The sequence below is a fragment of the Oculina patagonica genome, chromosome 12 (genome assembly GCF_052425735.1).
Source record: "Oculina patagonica isolate OP01 chromosome 12, crgOcupat, whole genome shotgun sequence".
NCBI classification, from domain to species: domain Eukaryota; kingdom Metazoa; phylum Cnidaria; class Anthozoa; order Scleractinia; family Oculinidae; genus Oculina; species Oculina patagonica.
Window position 1 is genome coordinate 18,802,833 of NC_135769.1, and position 27,730 is coordinate 18,830,562.

Sequence of the window (27,730 nt, forward strand, 5' to 3'; positions counted from 1 at the left end):
TGATATATCGGAGCACTGAAGCCCATTTGTCTCATTTGGTCAACTGCTATATTCATTCAATCCTTTATGGCTCCCTATTTACAATTACGATTGTAGTATCATCGATTCCGCAATAAATTGTCTAAAAATATAACAAGCAAAAAAACATTTGCTGCTCTCAATAAATATATCTACTGGCGTGTAAGCTCTCTTCAAGCTCGCAGAGGCTGTTTTGTCAAGTATCTATTGATAAAAAACGTTTATCGTTTCGGAAGGGCACGCCACATGATTATTTTCTTGTATGGATGCCAAATAAACTGGAAAGAGGAATTGAAGGACTTCATATCAGTCACTGATACAAATAAAAAATGCTGGAACTGAACAAGACATCCCTGTCAATTGAGTACATTTGTTGTACTCTTTATACACATGACTGTGATTTCTGTCATTCCCTTTGGCCGAATGAAGTTGCAAACTTATTGCTAATACTAATTCCATTCTATAAGTTATATTTTCGCGTTGTAGTCTATTCAAGCATTCCTTGTAGATCTCGTGGTTTGCATGGGATTTTGGGTTGCCAAGTTGAATTTAATGTTTAGTTTTAGATTGCAGTCAGTCAGTCAGTCAGTCAGTCAGTCAGTCAGTCAGTCAGTCAGTCAGTCAGTCAGTCAGTCAGTCAGTTACTGCTGTCTTTCAGTTGCTGTTGTCTTTCAGCTTTGTATCAAGGTTAATTATAAGTAATCATCGGTGAAATGGCCTTGTTGCATTAGTTGGTCCGATAAACGTAGCCCCATTCAGGGAAAGGTTTTATGTCTCTACTCTCAAGTAAATGGCATTTTGCAAGGCCGATTCACAAACTCGTTAAAGCGTTCATGTACAATTGTTAAAAGGTTTTCAGCTGTCCACGAAACTAATGGTAACACATTAAAGATCGCAACTAACATATGTCTTTTCCACTGCCTTCGCAAAACAGCCATGACACTCCATATTCTGATAGCGAGTCTCGATCGCAAGAGATACGCTGGTGAAAAACCACTCAATTACCAGCTGAACGGAAGTATGAATGGCAAAAGACTGCAGTAACTTTAAAAGGGAATCGTTCTGTAGGTAAATAAATTGATACAAATGCAAAAAGCCGTTAACAGACACTATAGCAGCTGATTTATACAACATGCTCATTATAGCGATATCAGCCATTAGTCTCTCACGGCGAGGAGTACGAAAACTGCCCCAAGGAGCTGATGTTCTCTTCCAAATCAGATGACAAATGTGATCAATGAAAACCATGGTGCTTCGTTCTATGACTTCGGCAGCGCCGTGGATGATTCCAAGGAAAGCGATTGATTCCACACTGCCAAGTTCCGCTTGCAAAACCCGATATGCCACTGCTGAGCCAAAATACAGCGGCACTAACAAGGCATACGAATATACTGGATGGGTAATGTTCCATAACCGTTGAACGGAAATTCTCGAGATGGCTCTGACAACGACTCCAATCAGCGGAGCGAAAATTGCGATTAGCAATTTTCCTTCTTTGTGTTGTTTGTTATACACTGGGTAAATAAAAAAGGCTGCGGTGAAACCCACAATTAAATGGGAACAGCCAGGCAGAATCATTTGTAAGAAAAAAGTCCCCTGCTGTCTTCTTGTCCGTCGCATACGGAAGTGATTCGTTATAAAACAGACTTGCCAACATACACTGATAAAAAACAAAATGTTGAGTTGAAGTTTTTGTAAAGTAGAAATCTTGGAATGAGATATTCCAAGGACTTGTAGACCGAAACGATGAAGTGAATCCAAACAATATGCAAGGGAAAAGACCAGAATCAGTTTTCTTTTTACCCCCTTTAACTGATATGGGCGGAAAAGAAATAACATACATACAAAGTACCAAATGTAAAGAAAAGTGCAAGAAATCATGCCAGAAATTGATCTCATCCATTGGATTTGTATTGGAATGGAACTTTTTTGGTGAAACTGGCAGTTCAGTTCTGTTTTGTAAGAGACATAGGAAATCATCATGTATATTAAACCTATAATAGTTGCAGCTACTAGTTAAATCAGAGCTCCAATGTACATTGATTTACAAACTATACGGAGAGCGGATGGTCTGCATCGCTTCCAAGCCATTGCGCTATATTCCTCCTGTTGATCTTCATGTGTTTTGTCGTCTTCCTCGGGTACATGTTCGGGTGAACACGCGTTTATAACCCGTATCCGAAGTCTGTTAGCCACTGGATAGTCCCAGCTTGTGGCCTCTCTGTCGCCGTATTCTTGATAAATAAGCTCATCAACAGGGAGATAATTCCATTCTCGACCTGTGCTTTGCTTTGACCCTAACCCTAAATATTTGGTAGGCCAATTCGTGTAATCGCCAGGTCAACTGAGATTTCCAAGCTATAGGCGTAATTTTTAATTTAACTGGAAATCGCTTTCACACTTAAGTTAAATTGTCGAGTGGAAAACTAAAAATTATTTTTCAACTAATGTGTTTTCAGTTAAATATATGTACTCTATAACTTAAACAAGTGTGCAAGTTCTCATCGTTCCTGTCAACTGATAAAAACAGCAGAAATACAAAATGTTGCGTGAAATTCATGATTGCTGCAATGTTATTTTTTAACTTAATTAATCTCACGGAGTCTGGCCATTTTCTTGTTTTTTTTTTTTACGCTGATAGAGATGAAAAATCAGTCAGCTTAATATAAAGATACAGATGCAAAAATGATCTAGTGTTCAGGATCGATTAGGAGGAAAAGGCTAGTACTCGTGAACTGAGACCAAATTTTTCGGCAAGAGGGTGGGTAGGGAGGACCATTCTCCTTTCGTCCCTCGCCAGAGAACATGTCCGGAAAACATTCGAAAACGCTCGCGTGACCTTCGAATAATCTTCGGGAATCTTCACGAAAACTATAGGAAATCAGTATGGAAAACTGTTTATAGGTGTATTTAATGAAATAAGCAAAACAACAACTTACACACAAAGGCTCTTTAATACAGATGCTGAAATCAATATCATTTGATTACAATGGTCATCAACGTCTGCGGTACTAAGGCTACTGCCGTTTGTGAATCGATGGGGGGGGGGGGGGGGGAGGAGGTACTCCGTATAATTAAACATCCGGGAGGGCTTCGCCCGAAAGGGGTACCTTTTAAAAGAGAAGGTATTTCACGAGTTGACGTATAGAAAAGGAAAGGCCAAACTGTCATTTGGATATTTAATAGGGTCTTTAAAATATCTCGCACAGACTCAGTCAAAAATGGTATATACTGAAAAGGGGAAAGGGTATGGACCTCGCGGTGGAACCTCCCAGTATAAAAACGCATTGAGTACCCCATCCCCGGCTTGTGAATGGGGAACTGACCATACCATCGTATCACTAGATGCTTAACAAAAGATATAACCGTATACTGTCTTTTCTTAAGATGATGTGCATTGGACAATAACCATGCTGTACGTTGGATAGTGTACCATAGGATTCCCAGACTACCAGAAGTGGTGCATTAGATAAATACCATAAAACCTAAACGCTCAGTTGATGTAACTTATATAAAATAGAATGACCATACCATCTCGAGCTCAACATTGGCTGCCGTGTATTGGATAATAAGCAAATGATCTTATTACTAGATGCTGTGCATTGGATAATAATTATGTGCCGTGACAGATTCCTTAAGAGCGTGCTATAATATTTATCATATTTCTCACACAGTACGCACGCTAAGTTTGACAAATTTTACGAGACGTTGTTTAGGGTATTAAAAAATTGGGCACGCCCCCCGCGTACTTGACTTGAATTGCTTTCTTTTCTACGGAGCGAGAAATATAATCTACATTTTATGAACATCGCTTTCTCGGTCCGTACTGAAAGTTACGGATCCTCGGTTTTCCCATCGATTGATGGCCCGTGCACTTCTCTTTTGCACCATAAATCGACGGGTAAAAACTCTGTCCGTATCTTACACATTTTCGTCCTCCAGAAATCGCAGTCATTTTAATTTGGTCAGCACCAAAAGGGTCTCTGGCCGGTTCAGATATTTTGAGCATGTAAAGAGAGCTCATTTTCGATTGTCAGTCAATCAGATTGGAGCAAAATAAACTCTGATTTTTCGCAGAACAATCACAAGGCCGTGAATTGCGGACTTTCACATTACAACCAGCCAGAGCACGTGATTCTTGGCGCTGACCAAAAGGATCGCGGGCTCTGGGGATAAAAACGTATCCCACAGGACTGAACTCAAACTTTATTATGTGATAAGGGGTTTATATTTAATGTTTAAAAAACTAAGCGGGACTCATTGAATGGCCCTGTATAGCTTACTAGTAAAAAATGAATTAACTCATCACTTAACACTTCTAGAGTGTTGCGAGACCTACCAAATGAAAGTTGGAAGGACACTATGCTTTTGATGATGGTGCGGGTTTTTCATTCCAAAATTTCTATGCCATTTAAATAAACATACCAATACCCGGTGTTATAAATAATATATGTAAGAGGAAAAAGAATTTTGCAAGCAAAATCAATCTTCTCAGGACAGGTTCCTTTCATCCCACACTTGAAGATGCTTTGGAGTTTCCCTCTAAGTGGCTGTAAGAAGCATCCACGTCTGTCAGACGATTCGGATTCCCCGCAGTTCAGTGCCGTGTCATCGACAGGTGCTGTTGCTGATAGTGGAAGGACTTGTACTCTGCCCTTGGATGGAGACTTGCCAGAATCACCTGATATTGTCACTGATTTGGAGTTGCGACGGAAATTGGGTTCATTGGGCTCTAGCTTGGATAGCGATAATCGAGAAGAAATACTCTGTAGGACGATAAAAAATGATTATAAGAAAATTGATACCTTAATAATAATAATAATAATAATAATAATAATAATAATAATAATAATAATAATAATAATAATAATAATGATGATGATGATAATGATGATGATGATGATGACTTGATTAGAAGCGCTTCCACAGGGTGGATCTTCGTCTCCTAACATACCTAAGGCATTAGGCATACCTTAGGGATTTGGTGGACCAGGTTGGGGGGCGGGGAAGGCCCTTCCCCTTTCTTTTTGTTAAAATATTCCCCTTTTCAAATAGGAAAAGGTCCATCTTTATCTTACCCGTTTTTAACCAAGAAAAGACTTATCTTTACATCTCCCAGAATAGCCTTTTTTGTTGGCAGTTTACGGCTGCATTTGCAAGTATGTTTGATAAATAACTTGAAAAACGTTCGCCGGGCTCTTAAAGTGGGCTGCAGAATAAATACGACCTACTAAAAATGTTGGCTACACTCTTGGAGTTACATTTCTCAAACTCATTAATACTCCAACAAGTTAAAACAAAGAAAATCATAACCGTGAAGGAGGATTGAATACCTGGTCTAAATTTGCATGGAATTTTACGATTTTATTTCTCAGTTTACTTTGTGGTTTTTGTTTTGATTGAGAAGATATATCAAACACTCGATACAGTGTTTTATCGGCTATCCAAACACCTTGAATTTCGTCAAAAAATACTCCGCTGTGCGTCGTATTTTCAACTCTCTTCTTAGTGTTTGGATATACCGATGAAACTAGGTAGACCGATCAGTCAGTAGGAACCGTATTTCGAAGTTAGGACATATTTAATTTCTAATTTAAAAGTGTTTGTCTGGCCAAAAAATGTACATGTCGTCATAAATTTATGTTAATTCAATACAAACCGGTTCGTATATTACCATTCCTTCATTTTCCAGTCCCTGTTCTTCACTTTCTTTCATTTTTTCTTTTGAAGCCAGCCTCTCCACCAGTACACACTCCACCAATGACAAGAAGATGAAAAGGAATGACGTCATTAGATACCAGTCTACCCCCTTGACATAGCTCACCTGCAGACAGGGTTGCAGAAATAGTCGTCAAAACTTTAAGTATTCAAGGAGAAATAATAATAACAATCTATTTTAAGTGATTTTGACTAAAATGGTTCTTTTTGAACTGTACAAGAAAATACGATGCTTGTTGCAATTTTTTTTATTTTGGAATTTCATTAAACATGGCAAGCAATGATTTGATAATAATAATAATAATAATGATAATAATAATAATAATAATAATAATAATAATAATAATAATAATAATAATAATAATAACAATCCAGGCCGTGACTTCTAGTAACTGCGCAATATGTAATAAATGTGAATATCAGACGAGATATTAAACATGCCTGCAGAGAAAAAGCAGGCCATACTGCTAGCGTTAATTTCAAAGAAGACATGACCTTAGAGACATCTAGTATCATGAGCACGCAATGCATGTAGAGGGTTATAGCTGCCAGGCTATATTATTCGAAAACAATCCATCATTATTTTTTGGGTGGCTTTTAGGTAAAAAAGGGCGCAAACCTTGGGTAGCATTGCGTTGACGTAACCCAACAAGAAAACGATAGTGAGAATACACGTGATGCCAACAGTGAGCCTGTCCCCTCCATTGTCAGGACTCATCCAGAACACGATCCAGCTCAACATGACCAGGAATATACAAGGAAGGTACAACTGGATCATGTAGTATCCCAGGCGCCTTTGCAGTAAAAATGAGGCTTCGACGATAGTATAATTGCCTGAAACGGAAAATATAAATGCTTTTTATTTCTCAATATCAGGTTTTCTCCAACAATTTGCTAATACCAATTGCAGTTTTAGGTGATAACGAGAATTATAAGAGTAGTACCTCATCAAACATAATTAAGATCCTCTGACCAGATTCAGAACGTGACCTCCAGATCTGGAGTGTAACTAACGCAATTGGTGTTCAATTAAGTATTGCTTGTGTATTGGAGATATCGCTAAAAACGAATAATAATTTACTCTCCTTTCAACAATTCAATTATTATCTTCATATCGATGTTTTAGACGCATTACATGTTAGTGAAGGTGCTTGGTCATAATTTTAGCGCCGTTTTGACCAAAAATTCTGCAAAATTGCCATATGTAGTGTCACGTTCAGAGGTTTTGCTTAACACGTACAGGTTTATTCTCCTTACGAATATTTGTAGTTTGAAGCCTTACCTGTAATGTATACGCCATTTTTTCGGGAGACTTTCGAGGTTGTGATTATGAACTGTGCCATGACTGGTTGTTCAACAGTGAGCTCTTCCCGCTTCCAAAAGTAGTCCACATCACTTGTCGAAAACCCATCTAGAAGATGAATTATACAGAAAATAAGACAATGAGCATAAAGCTGTTTTGTTCTTTCGCGCGAGGAATTGGCGATGGAACAAACTCAAGGAACTGATTGCTTTTCACGTCAGCGCTCCTATCAGACAACACACACACTTTTCGGCTTCGCACTAGTTCCCAGCACCCAAGCTACTAAGTCCAATTAACCGCCCACAGTCTTGCGCCCAGGTCTTGTTGAAGGTGCAATTTATAAATGAACGAAAATATACGAATTATGGTTTCTGAAGGATTCGATTATTGAACTCTACTTGAATCACTATTTTCTTCTGTCTCTTGGGTGGAAAGGGAAAGGTTATAACAACCCCCACAAAGGAGTAACGTTTAAATGCTCATGTTCATATACTTACAGCTTCCAAATGTCAGTGAACAATTCTGAATGTCGATTGGAAAGTTGTGCAGGTCCATATCACATGCAGACACTAAGTGGGTACTGTGTGGATAAGAAAAATGCATTTTTTAATGTAATAACGCTTCAAGATTTATGCGAATGGTTCACAAGACAAATTTGACAATTTTGACAAATAAACAACAATAAACAAGAAATTGCAGTTAATGACACACTAATAGAGGATAGTGCAGCCATATATGTATTATACCAGACGCGAACAGGATAAGCAAAGTAATCGTATACAGAAGAGTGATGAATTATTGAAGAAAGTAGCTATATATGTCCAACAACTGCACACAAATCTATCAGTCTCTCTTACTCTTTTCGACTTTCAAAAAAGCCCGGCCTGTGATCCGTACCTTGCAAACTTGGCTGGCATAGGATTGCTATTCTGTTACTTTATACCGGCAGTTTTTCAATCGTTTTCTTATTTCTGAAAACATTCACTTCAGAAGCTGAGAGTGGAAGCCTGGGTCCTCATTGCACCCGCGTGCATTTACATTCTTGTCCCCAGAACCCAACGAGTTTCTTGGTCAGCAGGGCCTAGGACTCGATACTTTTTGTGTGAGACGGGTAATACAGACAAAAAGACATTCCTGGAGGGATTAATATTTCAGTGATCGCCGATAGAAGATTATGTAACCCTCTAAACGGAACCATTTACGGTCGCAACTACAATCATTGACAAAAGTGTTGACACATTGTCAATTTACGCCCTTTTTTATTGTTATATGGACCAATTTCATCCTTTTGCCCCACCTTTCCAACCCCCCTCCCCCCAATCAATGTTGTAGTTTGTTTCTAAGAGTCCTTTGCTACCATTTTACAACATTGGATGGGGGGAGGGGGGTATTTTAGCAGAGAGTCATGAAATTTATAAACTAGTGGTAAATTTGTCATAAAAACCGCAGAGCGAAGTCAATGTGTCAACTACTTTTGTCAAAGATTGTCTGAGGTCTATTTGAGTGAAAAGAAAGAATACCCGTTACCTATCTTAGCTCTAACAGGATTATTTCTAGAAAGCACGCTAAATGTGTGGCGTTAGAGTAGTTTTGATTATTTGAAGTTAAAAATAATGTCTTCAGTTGAGAAAATAAAGACAAAACGGGTTCAGATCCCGTGCATGGTTCTTAGCGCGTGACTATCTAGGGTCGTATTATTTATTTTCTTGTTTTAAAGTGTTAAGCGGGGCCTCCGCAGTGATATTCCAGTTAACTATGTTCGTTTCATTGTTACAAAGCAGCCGGCTCATTTTAAGAAAAAGCAGCAATACACGTTCTCTCTAGCGCGAAACCAAATTCCCGGGCGGTTGAGATTAATGTTTAACAAGATCTACGATATCGTGAGGCTAGAAAATACTCCCATTTGTCGCTGAAATTCCCTAAGAAAACCAGAGGTAAATGACTTTTTGTCAAAATTATCTCGCTAGAATGTTTCTTGGCCACACAATTCGCGAAAATGTGTAAATTTGAACGATTAACCACGGTTAACCACGGTTAACCATCAGTCTAGAAAGGATTAGGAATGTTCTTTGTTTACTGATGGTTAACCGTGGTTAACCGTGGTTAACCGTGAATTTTCAAAAGGTAGACACCTTTTGGGCTTGCTGAAGGCTGTTTATAGTAGAAAAAGAGACAATGAAGACTTTCGTATCTTAAGTTAGCTTTTCATGTTTAAAGAAATGCTTAAAACAAGCGTCAATAAAACATGAAGTAACAACAATTGGAGCTGTCACGCGCACTTGTCACGCTTCATCCAACTGCGTTGGATATGTCACAAGGTATATTACATTGCATAAGCGCATTGTTACTTTGACATAACAGTTATTCGCCTAACGGTGAAATTTCTTTCATTATTCCATAAAATGGCATTTGGAAATGAAATGGGCAGTAAACACGGGCTTTATATTTCTTTGCTCGTCTCGAACGATGATTTGCGTGCGTGACCTCCTCGCAGTTTAATGTCTTCAGACACCGCTATGCTATATGCCAAAGGCTAGGAAACGTGTCATTAGTTCAACATAATTTCCTTCTTTTTCAACCATTTTCGCATCAGAAATAAGCAGGTAAATGCAGGAGTTTCTTCATCAATTACAGCAGCGGTAAACATTTTGCCTCAATTTATTCCATTTTTGACCCTTTGATTGCGTTATCGTCAAATTCGTTAATGACCTGTAATTAGAAACCAATTAATACAGCATCAATGCCGATTGGACAATTGAAAACAACAGTTGGTAGAAATAAATTTATGTCATAACCGATTAATCATTACGCGCTGTTCTTAAAATATATTCCGTTTTCCACCTCAGACAATCATTGACAAAAGTGTTGACACATTGTCAATTTACGCCCTTTTTTATTGTTATATGGACCAATTTCATCCTTTTGCCCCACCTTTCCAACCCCCCTCCCCCCAATCAATGTTGTAGTTTGTTTCTAAGAGTCCTTTGCTACCATTTTACAACATTGGATGGGGGGAGGGGGGTATTTTAGCAGAGAGTCATGAAATTTATAAACTAGTGGTAAATTTGTCATAAAAACCGCAGAGCGAAGTCAATGTGTCAACTACTTTTGTCAAAGATTGTCTGAGGTCTATTTGAGTGAAAAGAAAGAATACCCGTTACCTATCTTAGCTCTAACAGGATTATTTCTAGAAAGCACGCTAAATGTGTGGCGTTAGAGTAGTTTTGATTATTTGAAGTTAAAAATAATGTCTTCAGTTGAGAAAATAAAGACAAAACGGGTTCAGATCCCGTGCATGGTTCTTAGCGCGTGACTATCTAGGGTCGTATTATTTATTTTCTTGTTTTAAAGTGTTAAGCGGGGCCTCCGCAGTGATATTCCAGTTAACTATGTTCGTTTCATTGTTACAAAGCAGCCGGCTCATTTTAAGAAAAAGCAGCAATACACGTTCTCTCTAGCGCGAAACCAAATTCCCGGGCGGTTGAGATTAATGTTTAACAAGATCTACGATATCGTGAGGCTAGAAAATACTCCCATTTGTCGCTGAAATTCCCTAAGAAAACCAGAGGTAAATGACTTTTTGTCAAAATTATCTCGCTAGAATGTTTCTTGGCCACACAATTCGCGAAAATGTGTAAATTTGAACGATTAACCACGGTTAACCACGGTTAACCATCAGTCTAGAAAGGATTAGGAATGTTCTTTGTTTACTGATGGTTAACCGTGGTTAACCGTGGTTAACCGTGAATTTTCAAAAGGTAGACACCTTTTGGGCTTGCTGAAGGCTGTTTATAGTAGAAAAAGAGACAATGAAGACTTTCGTATCTTAAGTTAGCTTTTCATGTTTAAAGAAATGCTTAAAACAAGCGTCAATAAAACATGAAGTAACAACAATTGGAGCTGTCACGCGCACTTGTCACGCTTCATCCAACTGCGTTGGATATGTCACAAGGTATATTACATTGCATAAGCGCATTGTTACTTTGACATAACAGTTATTCGCCTAACGGTGAAATTTCTTTCATTATTCCATAAAATGGCATTTGGAAATGAAATGGGCAGTAAACACGGGCTTTATATTTCTTTGCTCGTCTCGAACGATGATTTGCGTGCGTGACCTCCTCGCAGTTTAATGTCTTCAGACACCGCTATGCTATATGCCAAAGGCTAGGAAACGTGTCATTAGTTCAACATAATTTCCTTCTTTTTCAACCATTTTCGCATCAGAAATAAGCAGGTAAATGCAGGAGTTTCTTCATCAATTACAGCAGCGGTAAACATTTTGCCTCAATTTATTCCATTTTTGACCCTTTGATTGCGTTATCGTCAAATTCGTTAATGACCTGTAATTAGAAACCAATTAATACAGCATCAATGCCGATTGGACAATTGAAAACAACAGTTGGTAGAAATAAATTTATGTCATAACCGATTAATCATTACGCGCTGTTCTTAAAATATATTCCGTTTTCCACCTCAGACAATCATTGACAAAAGTGTTGACACATTGTCAATTTACGCCCTTTTTTATTGTTATATGGACCAATTTCATCCTTTTGCCCCACCTTTCCAACCCCCCTCCCCCCAATCAATGTTGTAGTTTGTTTCTAAGAGTCCTTTGCTACCATTTTACAACATTGGATGGGGGGAGGGGGTATTTTAGCAGAGAGTCATGAAATTTATAAACTAGTGGTAAATTTGTCATAAAAACCGCAGAGCGAAGTCAATGTGTCAACTACTTTTGTCAAAGATTGTCTGAGGTCTATTTGAGTGAAAAGAAAGAATACCCGTTACCTATCTTAGCTCTAACAGGATTATTTCTAGAAAGCACGCTAAATGTGTGGCGTTAGAGTAGTTTTGATTATTTGAAGTTAAAAATAATGTCTTCAGTTGAGAAAATAAAGACAAAACGGGTTCAGATCCCGTGCATGGTTCTTAGCGCGTGACTATCTAGGGTCGTATTATTTATTTTCTTGTTTTAAAGTGTTAAGCGGGGCCTCCGCAGTGATATTCCAGTTAACTATGTTCGTTTCATTGTTACAAAGCAGCCGGCTCATTTTAAGAAAAAGCAGCAATACACGTTCTCTCTAGCGCGAAACCAAATTCCCGGGCGGTTGAGATTAATGTTTAACAAGATCTACGATATCGTGAGGCTAGAAAATACTCCCATTTGTCGCTGAAATTCCCTAAGAAAACCAGAGGTAAATGACTTTTTGTCAAAATTATCTCGCTAGAATGTTTCTTGGCCACACAATTCGCGAAAATGTGTAAATTTGAACGATTAACCACGGTTAACCACGGTTAACCATCAGTCTAGAAAGGATTAGGAATGTTCTTTGTTTACTGATGGTTAACCGTGGTTAACCGTGGTTAACCGTGAATTTTCAAAAGGTAGACACCTTTTGGGCTTGCTGAAGGCTGTTTATAGTAGAAAAAGAGACAATGAAGACTTTCGTATCTTAAGTTAGCTTTTCATGTTTAAAGAAATGCTTAAAACAAGCGTCAATAAAACATGAAGTAACAACAATTGGAGCTGTCACGCGCACTTGTCACGCTTCATCCAACTGCGTTGGATATGTCACAAGGTATATTACATTGCATAAGCGCATTGTTACTTTGACATAACAGTTATTCGCCTAACGGTGAAATTTCTTTCATTATTCCATAAAATGGCATTTGGAAATGAAATGGGCAGTAAACACGGGCTTTATATTTCTTTGCTCGTCTCGAACGATGATTTGCGTGCGTGACCTCCTCGCAGTTTAATGTCTTCAGACACCGCTATGCTATATGCCAAAGGCTAGGAAACGTGTCATTAGTTCAACATAATTTCCTTCTTTTTCAACCATTTTCGCATCAGAAATAAGCAGGTAAATGCAGGAGTTTCTTCATCAATTACAGCAGCGGTAAACATTTTGCCTCAATTTATTCCATTTTTGACCCTTTGATTGCGTTATCGTCAAATTCGTTAATGACCTGTAATTAGAAACCAATTAATACAGCATCAATGCCGATTGGACAATTGAAAACAACAGTTGGTAGAAATAAATTTATGTCATAACCGATTAATCATTACGCGCTGTTCTTAAAATATATTCCGTTTTCCACCTCAGACAATCATTGACAAAAGTGTTGACACATTGTCAATTTACGCCCTTTTTTATTGTTATATGGACCAATTTCATCCTTTTGCCCCACCTTTCCAACCCCCCTCCCCCCAATCAATGTTGTAGTTTGTTTCTAAGAGTCCTTTGCTACCATTTTACAACATTGGATGGGGGGAGGGGGGTATTTTAGCAGAGAGTCATGAAATTTATAAACTAGTGGTAAATTTGTCATAAAAACCGCAGAGCGAAGTCAATGTGTCAACTACTTTTGTCAAAGATTGTCTGAGGTCTATTTGAGTGAAAAGAAAGAATACCCGTTACCTATCTTAGCTCTAACAGGATTATTTCTAGAAAGCACGCTAAATGTGTGGCGTTAGAGTAGTTTTGATTATTTGAAGTTAAAAATAATGTCTTCAGTTGAGAAAATAAAGACAAAACGGGTTCAGATCCCGTGCATGGTTCTTAGCGCGTGACTATCTAGGGTCGTATTATTTATTTTCTTGTTTTAAAGTGTTAAGCGGGGCCTCCGCAGTGATATTCCAGTTAACTATGTTCGTTTCATTGTTACAAAGCAGCCGGCTCATTTTAAGAAAAAGCAGCAATACACGTTCTCTCTAGCGCGAAACCAAATTCCCGGGCGGTTGAGATTAATGTTTAACAAGATCTACGATATCGTGAGGCTAGAAAATACTCCCATTTGTCGCTGAAATTCCCTAAGAAAACCAGAGGTAAATGACTTTTTGTCAAAATTATCTCGCTAGAATGTTTCTTGGCCACACAATTCGCGAAAATGTGTAAATTTGAACGATTAACCACGGTTAACCACGGTTAACCATCAGTCTAGAAAGGATTAGGAATGTTCTTTGTTTACTGATGGTTAACCGTGGTTAACCGTGGTTAACCGTGAATTTTCAAAAGGTAGACACCTTTTGGGCTTGCTGAAGGCTGTTTATAGTAGAAAAAGAGACAATGAAGACTTTCGTATCTTAAGTTAGCTTTTCATGTTTAAAGAAATGCTTAAAACAAGCGTCAATAAAACATGAAGTAACAACAATTGGAGCTGTCACGCGCACTTGTCACGCTTCATCCAACTGCGTTGGATATGTCACAAGGTATATTACATTGCATAAGCGCATTGTTACTTTGACATAACAGTTATTCGCCTAACGGTGAAATTTCTTTCATTATTCCATAAAATGGCATTTGGAAATGAAATGGGCAGTAAACACGGGCTTTATATTTCTTTGCTCGTCTCGAACGATGATTTGCGTGCGTGACCTCCTCGCAGTTTAATGTCTTCAGACACCGCTATGCTATATGCCAAAGGCTAGGAAACGTGTCATTAGTTCAACATAATTTCCTTCTTTTTCAACCATTTTCGCATCAGAAATAAGCAGGTAAATGCAGGAGTTTCTTCATCAATTACAGCAGCGGTAAACATTTTGCCTCAATTTATTCCATTTTTGACCCTTTGATTGCGTTATCGTCAAATTCGTTAATGACCTGTAATTAGAAACCAATTAATACAGCATCAATGCCGATTGGACAATTGAAAACAACAGTTGGTAGAAATAAATTTATGTCATAACCGATTAATCATTACGCGCTGTTCTTAAAATATATTCCGTTTTCCACCTCAGACAGTCTGAGGTCTATTTGAGTGAAAAGAAAGAATACCCGTTACCTATCTTAGCTCTAACAGGATTATTTCTAGAAAGCACGCTAAATGTGTGGCGTTAGAGTAGTTTTGATTATTTGAAGTTAAAAATAATGTCTTCAGTTGAGAAAATAAAGACAAAACGGGTTCAGATCCCGTGCATGGTTCTTAGCGCGTGACTATCTAGGGTCGTATTATTTATTTTCTTGTTTTAAAGTGTTAAGCGGGGCCTCCGCAGTGATATTCCAGTTAACTATGTTCGTTTCATTGTTACAAAGCAGCCGGCTCATTTTAAGAAAAAGCAGCAATACACGTTCTCTCTAGCGCGAAACCAAATTCCCGGGCGGTTGAGATTAATGTTTAACAAGATCTACGATATCGTGAGGCTAGAAAATACTCCCATTTGTCGCTGAAATTCCCTAAGAAAACCAGAGGTAAATGACTTTTTGTCAAAATTATCTCGCTAGAATGTTTCTTGGCCACACAATTCGCGAAAATGTGTAAATTTGAACGATTAACCACGGTTAACCACGGTTAACCATCAGTCTAGAAAGGATTAGGAATGTTCTTTGTTTACTGATGGTTAACCGTGGTTAACCGTGGTTAACCGTGAATTTTCAAAAGGTAGACACCTTTTGGGCTTGCTGAAGGCTGTTTATAGTAGAAAAAGAGACAATGAAGACTTTCGTATCTTAAGTTAGCTTTTCATGTTTAAAGAAATGCTTAAAACAAGCGTCAATAAAACATGAAGTAACAACAATTGGAGCTGTCACGCGCACTTGTCACGCTTCATCCAACTGCGTTGGATATGTCACAAGGTATATTACATTGCATAAGCGCATTGTTACTTTGACATAACAGTTATTCGCCTAACGGTGAAATTTCTTTCATTATTCCATAAAATGGCATTTGGAAATGAAATGGGCAGTAAACACGGGCTTTATATTTCTTTGCTCGTCTCGAACGATGATTTGCGTGCGTGACCTCCTCGCAGTTTAATGTCTTCAGACACCGCTATGCTATATGCCAAAGGCTAGGAAACGTGTCATTAGTTCAACATAATTTCCTTCTTTTTCAACCATTTTCGCATCAGAAATAAGCAGGTAAATGCAGGAGTTTCTTCATCAATTACAGCAGCGGTAAACATTTTGCCTCAATTTATTCCATTTTTGACCCTTTGATTGCGTTATCGTCAAATTCGTTAATGACCTGTAATTAGAAACCAATTAATACAGCATCAATGCCGATTGGACAATTGAAAACAACAGTTGGTAGAAATAAATTTATGTCATAACCGATTAATCATTACGCGCTGTTCTTAAAATATATTCCGTTTTCCACCTCAGACAGTCTGAGGTCTATTTGAGTGAAAAGAAAGAATACCCGTTACCTATCTTAGCTCTAACAGGATTATTTCTAGAAAGCACGCTAAATGTGTGGCGTTAGAGTAGTTTTGATTATTTGAAGTTAAAAATAATGTCTTCAGTTGAGAAAATAAAGACAAAACGGGTTCAGATCCCGTGCATGGTTCTTAGCGCGTGACTATCTAGGGTCGTATTATTTATTTTCTTGTTTTAAAGTGTTAAGCGGGGCCTCCGCAGTGATATTCCAGTTAACTATGTTCGTTTCATTGTTACAAAGCAGCCGGCTCATTTTAAGAAAAAGCAGCAATACACGTTCTCTCTAGCGCGAAACCAAATTCCCGGGCGGTTGAGATTAATGTTTAACAAGATCTACGATATCGTGAGGCTAGAAAATACTCCCATTTGTCGCTGAAATTCCCTAAGAAAACCAGAGGTAAATGACTTTTTGTCAAAATTATCTCGCTAGAATGTTTCTTGGCCACACAATTCGCGAAAATGTGTAAATTTGAACGATTAACCACGGTTAACCACGGTTAACCATCAGTCTAGAAAGGATTAGGAATGTTCTTTGTTTACTGATGGTTAACCGTGGTTAACCGTGGTTAACCGTGAATTTTCAAAAGGTAGACACCTTTTGGGCTTGCTGAAGGCTGTTTATAGTAGAAAAAGAGACAATGAATACTTTCGTATCTTAAGTTAGCTTTTCATGTTTAAAGAAATGCTTAAAACAAGCGTCAATAAAACATGAAGTAACAACAATTGGAGCTGTCACGCGCACTTGTCACGCTTCATCCAACTGCGTTGGATATGTCACAAGGTATATTACATTGCATAAGCGCATTGTTACTTTGACATAACAGTTATTCGCCTAACGGTGAAATTTCTTTCATTATTCCATAAAATGGCATTTGGAAATGAAATGGGCAGTAAACACGGGCTTTATATTTCTTTGCTCGTCTCGAACGATGATTTGCGTGCGTGACCTCCTCGCAGTTTAATGTCTTCAGACACCGCTATGCTATATGCCAAAGGCTAGGAAACGTGTCATTAGTTCAACATAATTTCCTTCTTTTTCAACCATTTTCGCATCAGAAATAAGCAGGTAAATGCAGGAGTTTCTTCATCAATTACAGCAGCGGTAAACAGTTTGCCTCAATTTATTCCATTTTTGACCCTTTGATTGCGTTATCGTCAAATTCGTTAATGACCTGTAATTAGAAACCAATTAATACAGCATCAATGCCGATTGGACAATTGAAAACAACAGTTGGTAGAAATAAATTTATGTCATAACCGATTAATCATTACGCGCTGTTCTTAAAATATATTCCGTTTTCCACCTCAGACAGTCTGAGGTCTATTTGAGTGAAAAGAAAGAATACCCGTTACCTATCTTAGCTCTAACAGGATTATTTCTAGAAAGCACGCTAAATGTGTGGCGTTAGAGTAGTTTTGATTATTTGAAGTTAAAAATAATGTCTTCAGTTGAGAAAATAAAGACAAAACGGGTTCAGATCCCGTGCATGGTTCTTAGCGCGTGACTATCTAGGGTCGTATTATTTATTTTCTTGTTTTAAAGTGTTAAGCGGGGCCTCCGCAGTGATATTCCAGTTAACTATGTTCGTTTCATTGTTACAAAGCAGCCGGCTCATTTTAAGAAAAAGCAGCAATACACGTTCTCTCTAGCGCGAAACCAAATTCCCGGGCGGTTGAGATTAATGTTTAACAAGATCTACGATATCGTGAGGCTAGAAAATACTCCCATTTGTCGCTGAAATTCCCTAAGAAAACCAGAGGTAAATGACTTTTTGTCAAAATTATCTCGCTAGAATGTTTCTTGGCCACACAATTCGCGAAAATGTGTAAATTTGAACGATTAACCACGGTTAACCACGGTTAACCATCAGTCTAGAAAGGATTAGGAATGTTCTTTGTTTACTGATGGTTAACCGTGGTTAACCGTGGTTAACCGTGAATTTTCAAAAGGTAGACACCTTTTGGGCTTGCTGAAGGCTGTTTATAGTAGAAAAAGAGACAATGAAGACTTTCGTATCTTAAGTTAGCTTTTCATGTTTAAAGAAATGCTTAAAACAAGCGTCAATAAAACATGAAGTAACAACAATTGGAGCTGTCACGCGCACTTGTCACGCTTCATCCAACTGCGTTGGATATGTCACAAGGTATATTACATTGCATAAGCGCATTGTTACTTTGACATAACAGTTATTCGCCTAACGGTGAAATTTCTTTCATTATTCCATAAAATGGCATTTGGAAATGAAATGGGCAGTAAACACGGGCTTTATATTTCTTTGCTCGTCTCGAACGATGATTTGCGTGCGTGACCTCCTCGCAGTTTAATGTCTTCAGACACCGCTATGCTATATGCCAAAGGCTAGGAAACGTGTCATTAGTTCAACATAATTTCCTTCTTTTTCAACCATTTTCGCATCAGAAATAAGCAGGTAAATGCAGGAGTTTCTTCATCAATTACAGCAGCGGTAAACATTTTGCCTCAATTTATTCCATTTTTGACCCTTTGATTGCGTTATCGTCAAATTCGTTAATGACCTGTAATTAGAAACCAATTAATACAGCATCAATGCCGATTGGACAATTGAAAACAACAGTTGGTAGAAATAAATTTATGTCATAACCGATTAATCATTACGCGCTGTTCTTAAAATATATTCCGTTTTCCACCTCAGACAATCATTGACAAAAGTGTCGACACATTGTCAATTTACGCCCTTTTTTATTGTTATATGGACCAATTTCATCCTTTTGCCCCACCTTTCCAACCCCCCTCCCCCCAATCAATGTTGTAGTTTGTTTCTAAGAGTCCTTTGCTACCATTTTACAACATTGGATGGGGGGAGGGGGGGTATTTTAGCAGAGAGTCATGAAATTTATAAACTAGTGGTAAATTTGTCATAAAAACCGCAGAGCGAAGTCAATGTGTCAACTACTTTTGTCAAAGATTGTCTGAGGTCTATTTGAGTGAAAAGAAAGAATACCCGTTACCTATCTTAGCTCTAACAGGATTATTTCTAGAAAGCACGCTAAATGTGTGGCGTTAGAGTAGTTTTGATTATTTGAAGTTAAAAATAATGTCTTCAGTTGAGAAAATAAAGACAAAACGGGTTCAGATCCCGTGCATGGTTCTTAGCGCGTGACTATCTAGGGTCGTATTATTTATTTTCTTGTTTTAAAGTGTTAAGCGGGGCCTCCGCAGTGATATTCCAGTTAACTATGTTCGTTTCATTGTTACAAAGCAGCCGGCTCATTTTAAGAAAAAGCAGCAATACACGTTCTCTCTAGCGCGAAACCAAATTCCCGGGCGGTTGAGATTAATGTTTAACAAGATCTACGATATCGTGAGGCTAGAAAATACTCCCATTTGTCGCTGAAATTCCCTAAGAAAACCAGAGGTAAATGACTTTTTGTCAAAATTATCTCGCTAGAATGTTTCTTGGCCACACAATTCGCGAAAATGTGTAAATTTGAACGATTAACCACGGTTAACCACGGTTAACCATCAGTCTAGAAAGGATTAGGAATGTTCTTTGTTTACTGATGGTTAACCGTGGTTAACCGTGGTTAACCGTGAATTTTCAAAAGGTAGACACCTTTTGGGCTTGCTGAAGGCTGTTTATAGTAGAAAAAGAGACAATGAAGACTTTCGTATCTTAAGTTAGCTTTTCATGTTTAAAGAAATGCTTAAAACAAGCGTCAATAAAACATGAAGTAACAACAATTGGAGCTGTCACGCGCACTTGTCACGCTTCATCCAACTGCGTTGGATATGTCACAAGGTATATTACATTGCATAAGCGCATTGTTACTTTGACATAACAGTTATTCGCCTAACGGTGAAATTTCTTTCATTATTCCATAAAATGGCATTTGGAAATGAAATGGGCAGTAAACACGGGCTTTATATTTCTTTGCTCGTCTCGAACGATGATTTGCGTGCGTGACCTCCTCGCAGTTTAATGTCTTCAGACACCGCTATGCTATATGCCAAAGGCTAGGAAACGTGTCATTAGTTCAACATAATTTCCTTCTTTTTCAACCATTTTCGCATCAGAAATAAGCAGGTAAATGCAGGAGTTTCTTCATCAATTACAGCAGCGGTAAACATTTTTCCTCAATTTATTCCATTTTTGACCCTTTGATTGCGTTATCGTCAAATTCGTTAATGACCTGTAATTAGAAACCAATTAATACAGCATCAATGCCGATTGGACAATTGAAAACAACAGTTGGTAGAAATAAATTTATGTCATAACCGATTAATCATTACGCGCTGTTCTTAAAATATATTCCGTTTTCCACCTCAGACAATCATTGACAAAAGTGTTGACACATTGTCAATTTACGCCCTTTTTTATTGTTATATGGACCAATTTCATCCTTTTGCCCCACCTTTCCAACCCCCCTCCCCCCAATCAATGTTGTAGTTTGTTTCTAAGAGTCCTTTGCTACCATTTTACAACATTGGATGGGGGGAGGGGGTATTTTAGCAGAGAGTCATGAAATTTATAAACTAGTGGTAAATTTGTCATAAAAACCGCAGAGCGAAGTCAATGTGTCAACTACTTTTGTCAAAGATTGTCTGAGGTCTATTTGAGTGAAAAGAAAGAATACCCGTTACCTATCTTAGCTCTAACAGGATTATTTCTAGAAAGCACGCTAAATGTGTGGCGTTAGAGTAGTTTTGATTATTTGAAGTTAAAAATAATGTCTTCAGTTGAGAAAATAAAGACAAAACGGGTTCAGATCCCGTGCATGGTTCTTAGCGCGTGACTATCTAGGGTCGTATTATTTATTTTCTTGTTTTAAAGTGTTAAGCGGGGCCTCCGCAGTGATATTCCAGTTAACTATGTTCGTTTCATTGTTACAAAGCAGCCGGCTCATTTTAAGAAAAAGCAGCAATACACGTTCTCTCTAGCGCGAAACCAAATTCCCGGGCGGTTGAGATTAATGTTTAACAAGATCTACGATATCGTGAGGCTAGAAAATACTCCCATTTGTCGCTGAAATTCCCTAAGAAAACCAGAGGTAAATGACTTTTTGTCAAAATTATCTCGCTAGAATGTTTCTTGGCCACACAATTCGCGAAAATGTGTAAATTTGAACGATTAACCACGGTTAACCACGGTTAACCATCAGTCTAGAAAGGATTAGGAATGTTCTTTGTTTACTGATGGTTAACCGTGGTTAACCGTGGTTAACCGTGAATTTTCAAAAGGTAGACACCTTTTGGGCTTGCTGAAGGCTGTTTATAGTAGAAAAAGAGACAATGAAGACTTTCGTATCTTAAGTTAGCTTTTCATGTTTAAAGAAATGCTTAAAACAAGCGTCAATAAAACATGAAGTAACAACAATTGGAGCTGTCACGCGCACTTGTCACGCTTCATCCAACTGCGTTGGATATGTCACAAGGTATATTACATTGCATAAGCGCATTGTTACTTTGACATAACAGTTATTCGCCTAACGGTGAAATTTCTTTCATTATTCCATAAAATGGCATTTGGAAATGAAATGGGCAGTAAACACGGGCTTTATATTTCTTTGCTCGTCTCGAACGATGATTTGCGTGCGTGACCTCCTCGCAGTTTAATGTCTTCAGACACCGCTATGCTATATGCCAAAGGCTAGGAAACGTGTCATTAGTTCAACATAATTTCCTTCTTTTTCAACCATTTTCGCATCAGAAATAAGCAGGTAAATGCAGGAGTTTCTTCATCAATTACAGCAGCGGTAAACATTTTTCCTCAATTTATTCCATTTTTGACCCTTTGATTGCGTTATCGTCAAATTCGTTAATGACCTGTAATTAGAAACCAATTAATACAGCATCAATGCCGATTGGACAATTGAAAACAACAGTTGGTAGAAATAAATTTATGTCATAACCGATTAATCATTACGCGCTGTTCTTAAAATATATTCCGTTTTCCACCTCAGACAATCATTGACAAAAGTGTTGACACATTGTCAATTTACGCCCTTTTTTATTGTTATATGGACCAATTTCATCCTTTTGCCCCACCTTTCCAACCCCCCTCCCCCCAATCAATGTTGTAGTTTGTTTCTAAGAGTCCTTTGCTACCATTTTACAACATTGGATGGGGGGAGGGGGGTATTTTAGCAGAGAGTCATGAAATTTATAAACTAGTGGTAAATTTGTCATAAAAACCGCAGAGCGAAGTCAATGTGTCAACTACTTTTGTCAAAGATTGTAGCTTCTATCAGTCTAAGGGGTACTCAACTCCACACTAATAATTGATTTTAATACATGGCACACTTACTTCCGTGAGTAAAAGACGTCTCCATTAGGGTGTACTCTTAAAACCGAATGCATTGCTTTATCCTCGTGGGGCAGGTCTGTTTCTCGAGAATTGTAAGAAAATGTGTCCGGTCTCCATATCAAGTTTGTATCTTCTCTTATCAGACTCACGGTTTTGTTAACCACGTTTGCTAGTCGTGGGTCCCTCCATTCTTGACGAAAGTACATGTAAGCATCTAACTCCTAAAATAAGTAAATGAAAAAAAAAAAAAAAAAAACAAGAAGAACCATGGCGTAGTTCCCTTCTCGGGCTCCAATTAAACTGTGAACGAAACTTTTTTATGGGCCGGATCCTTGAATCATCACACACACTGAAATAATTTGCTTATGAGAAGCAGAACTGTTAATTGAAAGTCGACATCTTATAACATAAATTAATCTTCATAAATTTCTATTGGATTAGAGGCCATTGAATTCCCAAAGCAACGAGAGTCACTTTCGGTTTTAGCAGCTTTTTTCTATCAGTATCTTAAGGTACTCGCGCGTTATTTTTACTCGACAAAGCGGAGCTGGATAATAACATACCATATTGACTTCCTCTATCTTTCCAAACGATTCCACATAAAGATCCACCAATATCAGCGTATAATTCGCTGCAAAATTAGAAACAGAAACAAATGGCCATAGGTTATTCTTTCTCCATTTTTTTCCTGGACGCAAATTCCTCGTGCGACCCCACCTCCACCCACAGGGGATTAATAGCGTATCATAAACAGTTAGTATACACGGCATAGATGTGACGTTAGCCGCTCGAACTATGTCTTAGCTAACGACAACTTTAAAAAATGGTCTAATTTTGTTTGCACGAGTTATTCATACATAAGCGTTTGGTGTCAATTTGAAAACGTTGGGCAGACGTTTTCAAGAAGGTCTCAATGGGGTTGACCGTTAGCCGTAAAACGGGCAAAAAATTAGCCTTTAGGCGTAAAAATTGTTAACCGTAAAAAAATCGGTCTGTAATTATAAATAAAAAAGACTAGATCACTTCATCGTCCTAGAATTGTCCTAAGAGCTAAACTATGTTTTTCAATAATGGAAATGAACTTTTAACTTTAAAAAAAATGGAAATTAATTTTTAATTTCTGTTAACCGTAATGGAAATAAATTAACCGTTAGCTGTAAAAAAGCAAAAATATTAACCGTTAACCGTAAAGCCACCACCCCATTGAGACCCTCTTTCAACTACTGCCCTTGTGTCTAAAAATAACTGCAATTTGTTTTCCATTCAACAATTCACTTGTATAAAAATCTTCACCTTGGTGTTTTAAAAGGGCATTTCGTGTACAGTAAACACCCGCATATAAGAACACATGATTTCGGAGGTCAGGCTGATCGGGTTCTTATTTAATGGGTGGTTAGTGACAAATCAGCCTCAAAGTGTTCTTAAAATGTTCTTAAATTTCTGTATTAGCAATACTACCCAAAAATGCCCCTAGATGTAAAATTAGCATAAATTAATAAATATTCTTTTATTTTAATGATCACAATCAATACTGTATCACTGAGCCTATAGATGAGATGACTGGCTGCCCTTCATTATAGGTAATGATGAATAAAATCACTTGTTTTTTATGTAATTATGACACCTTAGCTTTTCCATTTTATAAGAACATGCTGAATTTTTCAGGCTGATTTTGTTCTTATAAAAACGGGGCTTTATTGGCCAAATTTCAGCCTGGTGTTCTTAATCCATTTGTTCTTATATGCGGGTGTTTACTGTATGAGTGAAGGTCCATAATTATCATTTCGTTACCTTTTTGACCAAAAAAGTAACAAAATCCGCGCGACTGTGCCCCTTTTAAGTAGCACTAAACATTTTTGGCTACCATATTAAATTATTCGTAGTTTTCTTGAGCTCCTCGCAAAGTTAATCTAACCCCAGTGCTCTAAAATCGAACAAGCCATTACAAATTTTACGAATCGAACCTCCATCGTTGGGATGTGTTCCTTTGTCGTAATTGGTATTTATCAAATGCTTCTTGAGGGCTTGGAGTGATGTGGCACTGGGAAAGAAAGAAAGTGTTCAACATCAATTTCTCTTTGCAATATCCGAAGAGATATAGGGAATTATGTAAGAAGAAATGATACTTCTGTTCTTAAGCTCTTATTTCACCGAGATTGGATGGAAGATGGAAATGCGTCTGTTCTCCAAAACAATCAATGAAGCGACCAGAAACTCGAACTGAAGGCAGGTAAAATCTAATTTACCTGTGGATTACCTTGCTTATTGTCTAAAGCAAGCAAGGGCTTTTAAAACCAGTCTAACTGATTGTAATGAGGAAGGCGAACTATTTCGCACTCAAATTGTAAGATTGTAAGAGGATTATACGAAATATATACTACCGGTTTATAAATTTCCACTTAAGAGTTTAAAATTACATTTTGATTAACGCCGAAATCGAATAGAGAGCTACACACTGGCTACATCTGCATCGTGAATTTTGGAGGAAAAGAATTTTTTTCTTTTTTCAAATATTGACGTCAATTCTTTGTGTCATTGCAAAAATTGTTTTAACAGCCAATTTATCTCTGACTGCCACATTAATATCAACAGGTGACTTAACGGAAAATATCGCTGGGATAATACGTCAAAACATGAAGTAACAAGTTACCTGGCTGCAGTAATAGCCAGTGCTTGATAAAATGTGACGATAAACCAAGCCATAGCATAGCACCTGGGGATCGTTATAGTCCTGCAAACATAAACAAAATTGAAGAGTTCTCATAAGCTAAGCTATAGCACAAGAGATCCATAGCCACTAAAAGCTCTGCGTTACTCCCACCCACTTATTGCTCCTCCAGCATTTTGTGAGCTATGAAATTCGCCGGCCGGTGACTGAATATTTTACGTTAGTCTAATTTCAAAAGGTGAATATAAGAATGCGAAATTCTGATTGGTCAAGAAGCTCTGGTTTATGACGTTATATTCACCTCGCTTGGAGGTGAATATAACATTTCAGGGCTTGGTTACTAAGCCGCGCCAACTTTGCCATCCAGGCAAGTAAACTTGGCGGCATTTGATGAATGAAATTTTCGTTCATTCGAAAGAAATCACGTCAAGTCCGGAGTATTCAAAACAGTTGGAATTTTGAAAATTGGCTACCAAGGCTTTTGAACCGATAATATTTTCAGGAGATGGTTTTCAAGGCATTATAATTGGTGCTAAGGACGGTGGTTTTGGAGATCGCACACGGCCACAAGAAACTCAGTGGCAGATCAATTGACCAAAAATTACTCAGTTCTCTTCAGATCAGAGCTACTCGACTTATTTCAAGAGGATTTACACAATTTCTCAGAAGTCGCCAACGATTAAACAAAGGTACTAGATATCTGTCTTTTTCGTAGTGTTTGTTTTGTTTTGTTTTATTGCTAAAACTTAAATGTAAATTCTGATTTACAATCGATGAATTAAACTTGTTTACACGTATTCGAGCGAGCACTTGTGTTTGTTGTTTCCGTGTTTTAGTTTTTTATTTTATAGTTCTTGATATTTACATCTGAAAATTAGACTAAAACAATTATTCGCCTCAGGCTCAGTGAATCATGGCGAATATTCCCCTCGACTTCGTCTCGGGCAATATTAGCCGAGATTCACTTCGCCTTCGGCGAATAATTGTTAATTATTGGTCAACACACTTAACTTGTGCGTAACAGTGCCCTGCTTTAAATAATAATCCAGTAATCGGCTCCATACATAGAGTTGTTGAAAAAGTTTGACAAAATATCAATACAATAGCCCTTTCCACGGTTAACTTTTCTTATTTGCTTAAGAATGTAATCCAACGTGGATTTGAGGCAATTTCGGGAAATTTTGTAGTTTCTGAACGAAATTGCCTCTCACCCACTTTCAGTTCCATTGTACTACAAACGGTAAAAGTAAACCGAAAACGGCGTTAAGCAGCTCAAATTAAGCACTCTGTAATGATTGGGTACAAATTTCAAAAAAAAAATATTAACGATAATGATATTCTTTACCAGACAATTGAAATGCGTTTTGCTTTGTACTGTTTTCGTTATTGTCATAGCAGCATACCAACAGTACCTCGTGTTTCATAACAGGGGGCCCGGTGAAACATTGGGGAACTTGCGAAGCAAAATTTAGCCGAGTCGTTCCAGTGCTAATTCCCTTGAAATGGAAAGGGGAATTGGGAACGAAGTTCATAAACTCAAGAAGTTGCTAATTATGTATATATGTCACGCCGTAATACTTAAAAAATACGTCAACGTTTTGCTTTACCAATTTTGTTAAATAGCCTCACGGGCTTATTATTTCTTAAAACCAAAACATTTCATGCAGGAGGAATAAACAATAGTTTATATTCCTTTTCGGCTTGCTTTGAAAATATACAGGTGTAAATTAAGTACGTTTCAATCGCGGATGACTTTAGAAAGTTTTAAAAATCGCTCAATATATATATTTTTGGATTAATGTAGATTTCATATCTGAGAAAAGACTGTATATTTCTGATTGCATTATTTGTTACTCCAATTAAAATAAAAACTGACTTTGAGAATGAGTCTCTAAGTATTCAAAACAAGGTAAATTGAGTTCGAAGAAGGCGATGTCCTATAAAAAAAACTGAGCAAATATGTCTTTCTACGAGACCAAACACACTTTACAGTTAAAAAAAAGAACAAGATTTTTTTTTTTTGATGTTTTAAATTGGCGTCCAAAGAAAGAAACGCAAAGTATTCGTTGTCAAAACGATCATAAAAGTTACATGGAATGCAATTTAGTAGACCATACATCGGTGACCACAGCTCGTGTTGACAAATTCCGGAACTCGATATGATAGCGAAAATGATCCAGATGAACTAATATAATTCATTCACAAAAGAAGTCTAGGAAAAAGCGATTTTTTAAACATGTAAATTTTCCCGACCAAAAAAGATCTTCTAATCTTATGGATTACGATGCTATCTATAGTTAAAGGCAGCTTTAAATAAATAAAAATAATCACTTACCTTGTCGAAAATGATGAAAATAAAAATGCGCCGATCCGTGGTATGATTATATATTAAAAGAAAAAATTGCTGAACGAGGCGCGAAATGACCGACTATATAAATAAATGATTGCCGTGGTCTTTAAGAGAAAAAGGCAGTTCTTCAAAAGTTCTTAATTGTAACCGATTATTCAGGATAGTTGTTTTACTTTGAATTTTCTAGAACTTCGAAGTGTTGAGGGCCTGAATGGGAAACGAGTT

At 37.6% G+C, this 27,730-nt stretch overlaps 1 protein-coding gene across 3 annotated transcripts; it reads right to left on the reverse strand.

Annotated features, from left to right (window-relative positions):
* Positions 1 to 2,956: 2,956 nt before the first annotated feature.
* LOC144632440 (gamma-aminobutyric acid receptor subunit beta-2-like) lies at positions 2,957 to 27,730 on the reverse strand. 3 transcript variants are annotated; one of them, XM_078491094.1, is made up of 10 exons: positions 27,491 to 27,730; positions 25,138 to 25,218; positions 24,452 to 24,528; positions 23,051 to 23,118; positions 22,488 to 22,708; positions 7,537 to 7,619; positions 7,019 to 7,147; positions 6,356 to 6,570; positions 5,693 to 5,842; positions 2,957 to 4,784 (listed from the first exon to the last, which is right to left on the reverse strand). In XM_078491094.1, the coding sequence occupies exons 2-10, from the start codon at positions 25,188 to 25,190 to the stop codon at positions 4,407 to 4,409; spliced, it is 1,374 nt and encodes a 457-aa protein (XP_078347220.1). In that variant the 5' UTR covers positions 25,191 to 25,218; positions 27,491 to 27,730; the 3' UTR covers positions 2,957 to 4,406. The 3 variants fall into 3 exon arrangements, with proteins under 3 accessions (XP_078347220.1, XP_078347219.1, XP_078347221.1); XM_078491093.1 differs by having other exon boundaries at positions 5,678 to 5,842; XM_078491095.1 differs by lacking the exons at positions 25,138 to 25,218; positions 27,491 to 27,730 and having other exon boundaries at positions 2,958 to 4,784; positions 5,678 to 5,842; positions 22,488 to 23,118; positions 24,452 to 24,527.

Coding starts and splice junctions, on each gene's coding strand:
- LOC144632440 (XM_078491093.1), bottom strand. CDS start 25,190: ATGGCTTGGTTTATCGTCACATTTTATCAAGCACTGGCTATTACTGCA. Junction 22,709..23,050: donor AGATAGAGGAAGTCAATATG/GTATGTTATTAT, acceptor TACTTATTTTAG/GAGTTAGATGCTTACATGTA. Junction 7,148..7,536: donor TTCACTGACATTTGGAAGCT/GTAAGTATATGA, acceptor TTCATCTTCTAG/ATGGGTTTTCGACAAGTGAT.